This window comes from Cydia fagiglandana, chromosome 22, assembly GCF_963556715.1.
Source record: "Cydia fagiglandana chromosome 22, ilCydFagi1.1, whole genome shotgun sequence".
Classification (NCBI taxonomy): domain Eukaryota; kingdom Metazoa; phylum Arthropoda; class Insecta; order Lepidoptera; family Tortricidae; genus Cydia; species Cydia fagiglandana.
Genome location: NC_085953.1, coordinates 13801999 through 13816378, shown reverse-complemented (window position 1 = coordinate 13816378; position 14380 = coordinate 13801999). Strand labels below are relative to the sequence as shown.

Sequence of the window (14380 nt, the reverse complement as noted above, 5' to 3'; positions counted from 1 at the left end):
TGACATAGAGCTGATCTGATGATGGAAACAGGAAGTGGTCAAGGGAACTCTGCGATTATGTTTGGGTTTATTAGAATAGTCTCGATACTCTCGATGAGTGAGTATATTACGACAATTAGTTGCCTGCTGAAAAAAACGCTAGTATCAAAAATTTTGTGACAAAAAACTTATATTAAAATAGTTTTATATGATTTTCTTCTAAAGCGAAAGAGGTTCTGTTAGGGCAATGCAAGTATAAAGTCCTGCAACAACTAGGTCAAACTCCTTAGACATTACGGGAGTTAACATTGTTAGGTGTTACAAACTTCGGCCCGCTACCGTCGACCGATCGTGTGTTCTATCGCTACGAGATAAGGTTCAATTTCCTGTGTGTGAGGTGTATGGTAAAGGCATGTAAACACTTGAAGAGTATTTATGACAGCAACATTTAGTGAGGCAAAAGACAGCCACAAACAAGAGAAAAGTCGTTGCAAATATATGTAAGGAAACTGGGGTCCCTTTGTTTGACATAATTATTGAAAGTCATAATGTCAGATTATCATTTGTCCTAATTCTGAAACCGTTAACTTTTCAGGATTTTCGTAAGGTTATCCTATACATAGATAGGTTAGGTTAGGTTTGTTTTATGGCAATCCTGAAAAGTTACGCGTTTCTGAGAAAAACCAAATTATGACTAACGAAAATGTGGACAAACAATACATTAGGACTTAAAACTTTATGGGAAACTTTAGAGACCCAAGGAAACTGGATGTAAGAGATCTGGGGGTGCCCTTATAGCTCTGCCCTCCCAAAACACATAAAATAGGAACAGCCGTACCCTCTTTCCTCGAAGCCATACAGGCATTATCGACCAAACCAAAACTTCTGATTCCTAATTGAATCTTTATGGGAGTGACAACCAACCAATAATACAACCGAGATTTCCTCATGGTGCTACAGTACGGAGTTTTTCAAAAGGAACAAAGGTTATTAAAAGATCGGCAACGCCCATGTGACATCTATGAAATTGCAGTCCATGGGCTACGGTTACCGCTTACGATTAAGGCGGACCATATGTTTGTCAACTTTGCCACTAACGTAATAAAAAAGTTCTTTTGAAATCTGCACAATAGGTCCGAAATATCAACCTATCGATCAATTGCTATACTACACCGACAGTACCTACGTCAGTCATCTATACTAATACGTCACATGTCACGTGAGAAATGTCAAGGGCAGATGTTTCGCGGCGCTGTCAGCGATTAGATTTGCTATTCGAGTAAATGCGCGATCAATCGGTATTATGAAAGTTATGTTACTCCTGACTTCGGGCAAACTCGGCTCCGTTCGGCTCAACACTTCTCCGAGGAATTATTAGGATTGGCACCACTTGACATCCTTTTGCGTGCACGACCACAGATAATGACTCGAATTTTGACAACCCTAAATAGCCGAAAGGGATAGTTAGATTCGTCCCTGAATCGCTGTCAAACATCGGTTTTGCAGGATGTGTCCTTTCTGTACAGTAGTACTATTATTTATCCTGTGGTTATGTTTATTTATATGTGACGTTCCACGGGTAAAGGTACCTTACGGCGTATAATAGCACCGCATTAGTATTGGAGCGTCGTTAATAATAGCCTAAGCTAAGCGTTAACTGCCATAAGGTACCTTTATCCATGGAACGTCATATAATTTGGTATCAGGTTATTTCTTAAGGACTCTTAGTTTCACTATGCTACAGCTACATATTTTATACTTTAGATATTATCTATATTCTATATCTCACTACAATATTGTAAGTCAATTTTGTCAATGACCCGGTCCGCGGGTTGGCAAACTTTTCAGAAGAAGACGGAACCAAAGTTGAAATCACCAATTTTAAGAAGTTCAAAGTGCAACAAAATGCTGTATTCCGCGGTCTCAGAACTCCACTTCAAACTTGAAGAACCACAATCGTACAGTCACCTGCAATAATATATTACTCTTTGATATAAATATCTGACACGACCATAAGATAAGAGCGTGTCGCATATATTTGCTGCCTTCAAGGAGTAACATTATTATTACAGGTGACTGTTCCTGCAAGGAGCCGCACTTTGCCGACCCCTGACCTAGTCATAACACATTCACTGCCCCCAACGCACATGTGCGTTCACCGTCATACAAGTTTGTTCCTAGGCCACGCCCCCTGGCAGTGAATGCGTTAAAAGAGTTGTGATCATAGAAAATATAGTTCAGTCAAAGAATAGGTATCGTCTTGGGTCGTCCCATTCATTTTTCGTCAAGTTCTTAAATTAGTCCTATTCTGCTTTCGTCACCCATTCTACATTCGTCACAATCGTTGGTGGCTTTCAATGTAGAATGAGTGACGAAAGCAGAATAGGACTAATTTAAGAACTTGACGAAAAACGAATGGGACGACCCAAGACGATACCAAAGAATATATAATTTCACAGTGACAAAGTTAAAATCAGAGTTTTATAATGACTCTCCACACTATTCTGTCAATGTCAGTGCAGAGTTATCTAGACTCTATTTTTGTAAGGTACCTACAAAAATCAACGTTTTCAATTTACATTTTAATCGCATTGTGTATTTTGAGTATTTTGTTAAACAAATGTCATATGTAAATACGTTATGGAATAGGTATACATGTAACATTGTGAGCCATACCTACTCGGGGTCGGGGTCACGGCGCAAGGGAACGCGTCGCGGGGTACATTGATATTACCTAAAGTAAGGACGCTGTAAGCACGAAGAATTTTGTAGTTATTGCTGTCCCGCTCGCACAGTGACAGACATCATCGGCAGGACGGCTATATAATTACGCGAGTGCGATAGAGACAGGAACAGGCGAGTCGATCGAGCCATCAGCTGTATCGGAGCGGCCGAGGTGCTCAAAAATAATCTGAACCAGGGATGTTGCGGATGCAGATTTTTTGACAGCCGCGGATGCGGATGTCACGATTTGGTTCTTAAAAAACATCAAGTACAAATTTTTTAGTATTTTTTATTAAAAAAGAAACGAAACGTTTAGTATTTTATTTTATTTTATTTTATTTATTTGGAAAGCAAACAGAAATAAGTGAGCAGGAGATAAGTTTACAGAGACAAACTAAGGACATTCACTTATTTCCTTAACAGCTCTCACTAAAACATATATAACAGAAATATACTACACTTAACTACTCTTAAGGTACTAAATACAATTGTTAATTTACTAACACTACATAGACATTTGAGCAAGAATATAGGTGCATTTTATTTAATAAACAGTAACTTGGCCGACTTTTCGGGATCTAAACGATTTCGTTATATATAATGACGAAATTACCTAGCACCTACGCCGCCGGCGCCGCCGCTAATACGTTCCTGTTACCGACTTGGTCGACATCCGCAACATGAGGATGCTCCGCATCGATTTTATGCATATGTTGATTCGCAACATCCCTGATTTGAACGCCTTGACAATAGACGCGTGTTCAGATATTTGTGAGCACCCTGGCCGCTCCGATACATCTGAAGGCGACTGTACGAATTTCTTCGTGGTTATAGCGTTCTTTATTTACGTGCCAAATGCATGGTGCGACAACAGCGCACGCCGTGGGAAAACATGTGACATGTTGCATGAGACATGTATTTTTAGGGTTCCGTATCCAAAGGGTCAAACGGGACCCTATTACTAAGACTTCGCTGTCCGTCCGTCCGTCTGTCACCAGGCTGTATCTCACGAACCGTGATAGCTAGACAGTTGAAATTTTCACAGATGATGTATTTCTGTTGCCGCTATAACAACAAATACTAAAACCAGAATAAAATAAAGATTTAAATGGGGCTCCCATACAACAAACGTGATTTTTGACCAAAGTTAAGCAACGTCGGGAGTGGTCAGTACTTGGATGGGTGACCGTTTTTTTTTGCTTTCTTTTTTTTTGCATTATGGTACGGAACCCTTCGTGCGCGAGTCCGACTCGCACTTGCCCGGTTTTTTTAACTCTGTGAGTAGGGTGACAGGCAGTGGCGTGCAGTGGAGATAAGACTTAAATCGGGCTCTAGAAGAGTCATTCTTGAAGGAATGTAACGCAAACTATAAAAATCGGCAACTTTTTTTTTGGTCATTTTGTATGGACTGCCTACCCTAGTGCCTACCCTTTTTTGTATGCACTGCACGCCACTGGTGACAGGTGTTATCTCCATATTGTAATTTATAACCTAAAAACGCCAAAATCTCACAAAATAGTATTGAGACATAGACCTAGTATTACATAGATGAGCTATACGCGTGCCTCCGTGAGGGAGAAAACATACGCAAAGCGACAATATTCACGTTTTAACATTCCTGACGACATACCAAAAACAATCTACTTAATTCGGTCGGCTTATTTGTTGCCCACCATAAACCATACTAAATTTTTGGTGGGGAACAAACAAAAAGTGAGACTGTGACAAGGACAAGCAATAATACCGCTTTCTCTGCTACTCCTACTGAAATTTCCATAAGTGCATCTCGTTCGGTCGTTCTGCCCCTCCCCCGTGTCATCTCTATATGGGTCATTCTAAGTTAAGAGGTATTAACGGTGTCCATGATACATATTCGTACTTATCTTAAACAATTTAAATAAATTATGGTAATTTCCCTTAAAAGATTGCATTTCCTCTATATACAGTCAATTTCAATTAATTAATTCATTCAGTTCTGTCACAATTGCCCCTCAAACATGCAAAAGTCTCCTCCCCTGGCCTGTCCCTTTGCAGGTTTTACAATAAATCAGTAATTTTATCCAGATATAATTCCCATAAATCCGTTAAATTTGGTATACTTCATAAATTAAAACAAATATTTATTGTAATGTTATTCATAAAATTCTTTAAAGTTTTCTTTTTCATAAAAATTATTTATGTTAAAGTTTGTCCCCCAAATTCTATGTCTCCTACCCTGGCTATTATGTAAATGTAAAAATATTGGGTTTATAATTTTAATTATTGAGATTTTAATCCCAATAACAATGCTTTTGATTCAACACTAACAACCAACCCTGCGACAGTCATCTTTTGGTTCCAATTGTCAGTCATTTTGACCATTGACCCCTTTACTTGACAATGTTGTTTTATGAAAGTGGTATCTCCCCTGGTCAGTTTTATTTCAAAATTATTGATATAAATACTTAATTGTATTTGTATGTTTACTATAGTTTATGCATAGATTGTATAAATACTTATTTTAATTATTTACAATAAATACTTTCACAATTATATGTGTTTTGACATGAAAAAGTCACTCCCCTGGTGTCTTTCCCCTGGCGCATAATTTTACAAAATGTACAGTGGAGGTATGAATTCTTGTTTAAATGAATCATTACACTTTAATTTGCTGGAATTTGTAAGACGGCTGGTCAAGATTTCGATTTTGTTTATGTTTTTAAAGAGATCAGGGGAGAGACCCTTCTCTCTTTATTACATAGAAAAAGTACGGTCTCTCCCCTGGTGTCTTCTAAAATGGTCAAATATTAAAAAAATGACTGATTAGCTTACAAATATACATAAAAGAGTTGTTTCAATAAAAATATTGTATAATTAGATCAAAATTATAATATTTATGTTGTGCCACTTTTTCATACAAGCCATGACCTCTTAACTTAGAATGACCCATATGATTGTACCTCTATGTATTGAGATGACATCTGTCAGCACCCCATCGAGTTTGAAAAATACTTTATGTAGGATAAAAGAGTATGACACTAAGTTTAAATATTATGTATGTACAGTCAGCAGCAGAACTTGCTAAGCGGGCGAGGTGTTCAAAATTACCTTGACACGCTCTTATTCTCTTAACAATAAAGTCGCGTCAAGATCATTTTGAACACCTCGCCCGCTTAGCAACTTTTGCTGCTGACTGTATATCTTTGAGGTTGAGTTTACTTCAGCTTCACAAGATATTAATTTTCCGTAAAATCCATTGGAACTGGGAACTTGTACAAATATGTGACGTTCGACGGCAAAAGGTACCTTATGGCGGCTGGCGCTTACGTCGCATAGCGCCGCAATAATATTGAAGCGGCGTTAATAATAGCGTAAGCGCCAACCGCCATAAGGTACCTTTTCCCGTAGGACGTCACATATACATGCATAATGCAACAGCTTTCGTTACATCATGTTGAACATTTGTAAAATCTCATGTAAAACCAACTCCTTAAATTGAACAATGTCTTTGTTATTATAATATTGTGAAAACAAACTTATTGTACCTAAATAATTTGTATTATTGTTATTCCAACTCACCATGTCATGCATGTTGCAAGTTGAATAAATGAATATCAATGTGTGGTGTTTGGTCTTTAGGTAGTGCATTTAGCAAGAATAAGTTAAACCTAGAACCTACTTACAGTCCTCATTACGGCATGCAAGAGCAGAATATTAATGATATCACTATTTTCCTCACAAAAATATTGAGGTCTTAAATAAGCCGTGAAGCCCCAAAGCTCCAAAATAAGAAATATCCCAAGAAACAGATGAATAGAATTTTGATTAAAACAGAGAGACATTTGATGTCAGTCTTCCTAGACTTCTTGTCAGTTCTTGTCTTGTAATTCTTGTTAGTTTTCTAGTACTCTTAGTTTTTTGTCAGTTTTCAGGTTCACCTGAAATGGCCTATTAGCCTAGTTGGTAGTGGCCCTGCCTGTGAGGGCTTGGGACAGTGAGGAGACACTCCTGACTTCGGTCGAACTCGGCACCGTTCGGCTCAGCATTGCTCCGAGCAATTATTAGGGTTGGCACCACTTGACTTCCTAGTGCGTGTACAACCACACATAAGATAATCACTTGAATTTTGACAACCCTAAATAGCCGAAAGGGATAGTGCTATATATTAGAAAGGGATAGTATGATTCGACCCTGAATCGCTGTCAAACTTCGGGTTTGTGGGAAGTGTCCTTTCTGTACAGTATTTAGTTCTATTTTTTTTCATCTGCGCTTGGGATTGAATCCTGGTAAGCCATTTATTTGTGTGTTTCATAGTTCTATGGTCACTGGTCACCCAGGTTACATTTGGTTAACTATATGTCAATTGTATTTGTACAGAAACCTAATTTCCTAATTAAGTTCAAAGCAAGTCCATATTGTAAGTGTTTTGCTCACATGAAGCTGACAACTCTTGGACAAAGCAAAAGCTGAGCAACATGGTACACATAAATGAGTATTATCAATAGAGCCTTATCTCTGAGAGATAAGTGTGATTGTTTGTGTATGGCCTCATTGTTTATTTTTATTGTTATGCTTATGAGTAATGTGCTTCATGTGGCAATAGGAGCTTCATGTTTGCTTACTTTATTATACTAGCCTTCGTTCGCGACTTCGTCCATGTAGAAATTGTTTAAAACTTTCCACTACATTTTTCCCCGATATGTGACGATTTTCTAAAAAAAATCTTTTTCTGAGCTCTACAATAGGTATTTGACTTTGAGGAATCTATATTTCAAATTTAAAGGTCTTGTTTTCAATGGTTTAGGCTATGTTATGTGTTGTCTGTCAGTATCAATAATCATTATATTGCAACTATCTTAAACTTATCAAGATTAAACAAGTCACTAAAATAAAAAGGGGGGGTAAAGTTCAATGAACCTTAACCCCACAAAATGAAATAACCAAATAAATAAATAAATATCATTAAGTAGGTAACATGATGTAAAAAATCAATCAAAGTGGAAACAAGATATTGTAGTGCTACCAGTTCCCCCAAGACAGTCAGTTTTCACACATATCCTTTATTTCTAAGCATCATTAATAACCCAAAACATAGGGAGGAGATCAGTTTTTTTTTTCACTATTACTGACAAAATAAGTTTGCCAGCTATAGGAAATAATCAGTAAATTAATTATTTAAGACCCCTGAGGAGGGTCCCAAAAACACAAATGAACATAAGCACTAAACAACATACAACAAACAACTCAGTCCATACATAACCTGCTCCAAAGCACGGCAACACTGATAAAAAAAGATAATAGTCCACAGACACTCGCCAGACAGTCCAAAGTGGTTTAATCAATGTTTGTAAACAACCATTTTACGCCCAAGTAATTGGCTTAAGTGATGTTACATTCATGACTGTTTTGAATAGTGTTCGGTTACACACAATTGAAAACTTTTACTGGGTCATATGACATGCTACCTGCTCATATTTTTATCACTTGTGTATGTTGGAACATACATATTGCATACATGCATACTGCCGCCCCGGGGTCATGGCCTCCTTGGCCCTAGGGTAAATACCAGAGCTTGACAGGGGTGAGCTATTTGCCTTATAATATGACGTAAGACATGTCAAAATTATAAGGTAAATAGCTCACCCCCGCCAATCTCTGATAATCAGCCAATTTAAATTGTATCTGGGCTTTAAAAACAGAGTTTATACTTAGTAAATAGAGAATCTTGCTAGATAACCTAAACTAAGAACGGAATACTTAGGGTCCGTTGGACCAAACCGTCTGTCACCGTTAAAGAGTTTGCTAAATTTATTTGTATGGGAAATTTCATACTTCACTGTGTTTGACGTTGATCAATGTGTTGAATGTGGTTGGTGCAACTGGGCCTTAAAGCAGTACATTTCAATTCTGATAAATAATCAACATTGTTAGTAAAGTAACAAAATACGGGAGGTAAAATGGATAAAAAGAATCTAATGGATAGATTTCTGGATGATATTCAGGCAAAACTTATTATAAATATGCAATTTTAAGAAACTAAATGTGTGTAACTTAATTGTTTAAATAAAAATCGCAACAAACTTTAATCTCCTGGGTCAATAAAAGCATCATTTATGTGTGAGTGTGACATAACAATGCACACATGCCTATGCTGCCAAATGAAAATGACAGTGTTCCCACAATTACTGAAGGCAACTGGGTGTATACTCAACATTGCTAATGGCTTGAATGTATGAACAATTTAACCAAAATCACTGGTGAATGCTGAATATAAATGATTATAGGAAATTAAATGTGTAATTTGTACAATAAATATATTTAGAGCAATCCTGTTTGTTCGCAAGTAAAGTCCTGTCATATTAGTTTCTTACTTGTTTCACATTATGTCATCATAACCTTGTGAAGGAATTAAATACAAGAAATTTTATTATAAAAGGCATTAGTTAAACCACCATGCCTCATCATAAACTAGGGTAGATAATGTTTTCCTTGTGGATATTGTTTGAACCAGTAACACACACACACTGCTGTGCTGACAGTTTGGGTAAATATTTGTGTTTTTGTTTTTTCTATTCAAGCTTTATCATGACTAACATGAGATTAGGATTTTGTAGGGTAAATCTGGATTTAGCTGATAGAGAAAGAATGGATTTTAGGAAGATCTAAGTGATGTAATCACTTTGCAACTGTGTTTATGAGCTTTTTTTTTGGTTAGTATTGCAACTTAGCTGTATTAGCAGGGAGTGGCCTGAGTCGGGGACCGCTTACACACAAGCTACAACTTCACCTGAGCATTAGGACGGCCTGTATAACATGGGCCGGCAAAGTCTCCACACTGATGTTGTGGTATCCGGCACTAAAAGCACTTGTCACTGCACTGTGTTCTCACTGCCATCACTGCACACTAAACAATGCACCAACACTGCACACTCCACGCCCGCGCGCCGCGAGGCTGCGCCCCCGAGCCGACAGGGCTCCGCACGCGGCCCTGGCCCCGGTTCACGGCCTCGACACGAGCGAGACTCGCATTAATGGCACAAATCACAACCTAACCTCAAAATGCAGACTAAAATTAACAATTGACAGTCACAGATGTTTGGAAAACTCAGTAATATCGCGTGACATCACCGGGACCGGGGTCGGGAGCGGCGCGCGATCGTGCGACTGGCGAGGTCCGGCGCGGGAGCCCCGCACTATGGATTTGTGGGCGAAATGCTTTGTTTGAGTAGGTAGGTACAGCCTTCGCTGCACACAGCTATAGCTATGCGTGCGGTGTAGGTATGTGTAGTGTAGTGTAGTGCACGGCGTATATGCACCTAGCCATAATTCACTCGGACGTGCCGCGGGCGACACGGGCGCTCGGCGGGCTAGCGCGCACTAGCTCGCCGCGCGGCGCCGCCCGCACCGGACAAAGACGGGGCGAGCAAAAACTGTAAACACGGCTCTGATTTACGATGTTTACCCAGCGGTGGCGGGCCGCTGGGCCGCTCATTCATGTCGGGCGCCGGGCATGAGCGCGCGCGGTCACGCTCGGTTGCCGCGCCGCCCGATCGCTATCAGCCCTGCGGCTCCGTGTCCTCGCTCCTCGGAACGCGGCCGCGGCGGAGGACGGAGGACAGACGCGAGCGTTTCGAAATGGCGCAACGCCACGGAGGCCGTGACGACGCACTCCGGGCGAGAGAATGTAGCCCCGCGACTCCGCCGCTCGCTGCGACGAGAGTCGAGAGGCGAGCGCGGACCGCGGAAAGCGCACGGGACGTTTCGCAACCTCGGATGGGCTCGCGGCGACCGAAATAATCCGCGCGGCGGTGTGGTTCGCAACATCGGCACAAGCGCCTCAGCACTGGGCACACGGCTCTGATACTCACGGCCTGGCCGCTCGCAGCGGGTCCGCAGCGCCGGCGTCCATGGCGCGCCCAGGCCCTGGCCGCGGCCGGGCTCCGGGCCGTCGGGCCGTCGGCCGCGCGACGCAACACTCTCCGATCTCACTGGGAACGCGCCGAGATACACCGTCGCACCATCTCGACGACACAGCACATCGACCGCGACGCTTCTAAACGCGTATAAACACTCCGCGAACGGTGTTTTGTTACATCGGTTGACTTTTCTTTGAAAAATCAATATACATTTTCCCAGAGTTTAGAGAATACGGACGAGTCGATGTCCAGCGCAGGTTAGGTGCGTGAAGTTTGCAAGCTTTTTTAGCGCACCGGTGTTACCAACGTTTTTTTGCCCATTTTTTGTTTTGGGTGTTGTGATTTTTTTCTAGTGATTTGTAACACACTTCAGACTAGTCTGCAGGGCGTTGGGTCTCGAATAATACTCAAGCGCGCACAGTGGCGCCAAAGTTTCAATAATGTGCTACTACCAGTAAAATGGACTTCTTTTTTTATTAGTGTTGTATCTTATAGTTAAAATAAAACAAGTGTAAATTAAATGTCATGTCATGTTTAAAATAAATAAGGATATTTTAATAACAATTGTAATAAGATTTTTTATTAATGATATGCAATTATAATAATGTGGTGCGGTTTGTTATCGTGAAGTTTCTTCATAGAAGAAAAAATCCGTATTAAATAGTTTTTTTACAAACACATTTCAAATCACTCATAAAACAAAAATAGCAAAATCCATGTAAAAACGGTCAAGAAAAATAAAATTGGTCTTCGTAACTCGGTCCGCCTCGTCTGTGTAGGTCATGCAAGTCAGGGTTAAGTTGGAGGAGTTGAATCTCACTTTAACCAAAAAAAGTGAAGAGATCACACCTCCACTTAACCCTTCACTCGCTCAACTTCTTTGCGCGGTGTCCTCAGAGTTTAGTGCGGAGAGACGCAGCAGACTTCTCGCGGCTCCACGCGTGAGCTGGAAAGATAGATCTGGCAGCATTCCACGTCAAACTGTCTAGATCCCCTGTCCAACTCAGACGTGAAGCCAGCGGTTCTGCTTGAAACTGCAAACATGAGAAATTATTAGACCTTGGCACTATGCAGCGTGTTAGACTGATGTGACAATCGGAGTGAGCGCTCGATTCGAAGCGCGCGCCCGCTATCACCGCTTGAAAAGGTGCGGCTAACGTTCTCTGATAAGAACACCTATTTTTTTCCTGTCGCGTCAGCGGTCCTACGTAGCTCCATAGTGAATGTAATCGCAATTTGATAATTGAGGCATTTAAATTGTAAAATATTATTAATAATACATACATACACCATTTCCAGCACGACAAGATGTGCGGAATGAGCAAACACATGTGCCATTGGACCACCATATGTTGTTACGTAATCGTTTTGTTTTACATTGACACTAATTCAGAGCTTAATTATTTGACTACCATTTCAATGATCATTTTATGAGTACCTACTCGCCGTGTAGAATAACCGGGAACGACCAAATGTTGTACAAATTTGAACCGCGGCCACGAGGGTGGAGATAATATATTTAACGTGGTAATAAAGTATATTGCCCACCAATCCCACCATAGACAAATATAACTAAGTTAAGAAATTTGAAACGACACTTATTACGGAAGCACTGTTACCAGGAGACGCGCAGGACTCCAACCCGTGACACTACACTTAGCTATTCCTGACAGGCAGACGTTACACAGCTTGTACTTGGACAGAGACCGGATCGATCGATGGGCTCATATTTATACTTTTACGATATCTTTGATACGATATCGGGGAATTGACACGAGGTATGAATGTTCGCCATGATCGTGATAAGATTCGATGAATCGAGGGAATCGATTGGTCCTCGCCCGCCGTATCAGTCGCGCAAACACTTCAGTCCACCAATAAGTAAGGTATCGATGATAAGCTTCGTTGCAATAGCTATACGATATCTATCTAGCGACGATCAGGACTGCGCACGCTATAGCCGGGTCCGTGAGCGGCGCCGGCGGTGGCGCTGTTGTCCAGGCCCGAGTGGGAAGCTGTAGCAAGCAGCGTCCGGGACCAGAGCCGAGAGCCCGCTATCTGCTCACGGCGGCTTCATCGCAATGACTAGTGCCGTGTTTACGCTGGAGATATACGTTTATTACGTTATATCTAACAGTCAACAGATAATTTGCTTACTTTCCTAGTCACAAAGTTACACGCAGTACTTCCAAAAGTAATCCCTGGGCAACGTTGAATACGTATCATATAATAAGAGCCTTATCTAAAAATATGACCTATCAATAAATTTGGCAGCTATGAGTCATGCTTTTTGTAGGTACTGTACTTTTATCAATATATTCCGTATTAAGTGCTGGGTTCTAAATATATTCAAAATTGTCGTGCTAACCGAAATTTAGCCTTGTTACTAGGATGTGTGGTAGGTGGAAGAATTTCGACATGTTAGATAAGGTAGCAAGACGCGTATCAAACGGTGTCATTTGATAAGGCACGCGGTGCGCGCTTTCTGGGACGCATTAGACAGGTGTGCTCATTTGCAGCACATTTTTAAGAAATATTTATGCGAGAATTATTTGTCAACTAGCATTAGGAATATTTAGGAATTAACACACTTAACTTCTCCTTGTATACTAACTTAGTTTTTCAAAGTTTAATTACTTTTTAGATATGTATTAACCAGTACTTAAATTATTAAATGCCAGGCCAGGACAACGCGATAAAGATGACGATGAATTATTAGGTAAAACTACGACTCGGTACATTTTCAAGAACTTGTTTGGGATGAATGTATTTTTTTTTTGTGTCAAAGCAAAGACTTTCCATGCAACAAACATCTCCTTGCTTTTCTAATCTAGATCTTGGCAAAATCCCTGCCCCCTGCCTATCCTCCTGAGTCCCCCTTGTCATTATTACAGTTTTGAATTTGTAACCTTATTGTATAAATTCGATTTGGATTAAATCCTTTATAACGGCCTCCTAGCCTAGTCGGTAGTGACCCTGCCTACGAAGCAGGAGGTCCGGGTTCGAATCCTGGTATAAGGGCATTTATTTGTGTGTTCATCACAAATATTTGTTCCTGAGTTATGGATGTTTTCTATGTATATAAGTATTTATATATACGTGTATATTATATATATCGTCGTCTAGAACCCACAACACAAGCCTTATTGGGCTTACTGTGGGACTAGGTCGATCTGTGTAAAATTGTCCTATAATATTTATTTTATTTATAATATAAGGGCCTCAGGGACTAAGGAGACTATGTTTCGTATTCCGTATGCAAATTCGACTAACCTACTTTTCTAGGCACTCTAAAATCTTGGATTAAAGGGTTAAATGCAGCCATTACAATGCTAATGTACGTGACTGAAATATTCAAACGGTTAAACAAATTTCATTGATTTATCCTTAATCGTAATCAATTAAAAATATTATTCAATTAAGCTTTGACTGTGCTGAAGAAAAGGGTGGCAGAAGTAACGAGTTTGCAAGTTCACCGCGGGGGTGACGAGCGATGCGCGAGTCTTGGGGGTGGACAGCGCGACCACGGGTGGTGTGGGGGTGCACGGTGCGCGGAGCGCGGCGCAGGCTGGAGCCGGGGCAGGGGCCGCCGGGGGCCGCGGCGCCTCGCGGCCGTGAACTGGAACTTCGGAAACTTCTGCCGTATTGTGTTTACATTCAACTTTGTTATGTGGGTTAAAGTTAAGCCAGAGTTCACCGGCGTGAAGTGAGCGTATGTGCCGCTCGTTTTGCTCAATTGCAAAGTTGACTCGCAAGTTCGGAAAATCGATTTCCATCTTGTG

At 40.7% G+C, this 14380-nt stretch overlaps 1 protein-coding gene and 1 long non-coding RNA gene across 2 annotated transcripts in view; both read right to left on the bottom strand.

Moving 5' to 3' along the window:
• Window positions 1–10864, bottom strand: part of LOC134675681 (trithorax group protein osa) — an 87596-nt gene extending 76732 nt beyond the window's left edge. Inside the window, exon 1 of the mRNA XM_063534008.1 lies at window positions 10551–10864. Coding sequence (XP_063390078.1) covers window positions 10551–10591 — 41 coding nt within the window. The 5' untranslated portion in view covers window positions 10592–10864. The remainder of the gene's footprint in view (window positions 1–10550) is intronic.
• Window positions 10865–11114: 250 nt separating this feature from the next.
• LOC134675398 (uncharacterized) lies at window positions 11115–12927 on the bottom strand. The gene is made up of 2 exons (XR_010099735.1): window positions 12218–12927; window positions 11115–11632 (listed from the first exon to the last, which is right to left on the bottom strand). It is a non-coding gene; the product is annotated as an uncharacterized LOC134675398 (long non-coding RNA).
• Window positions 12928–14380: the final 1453 nt, after the last annotated feature.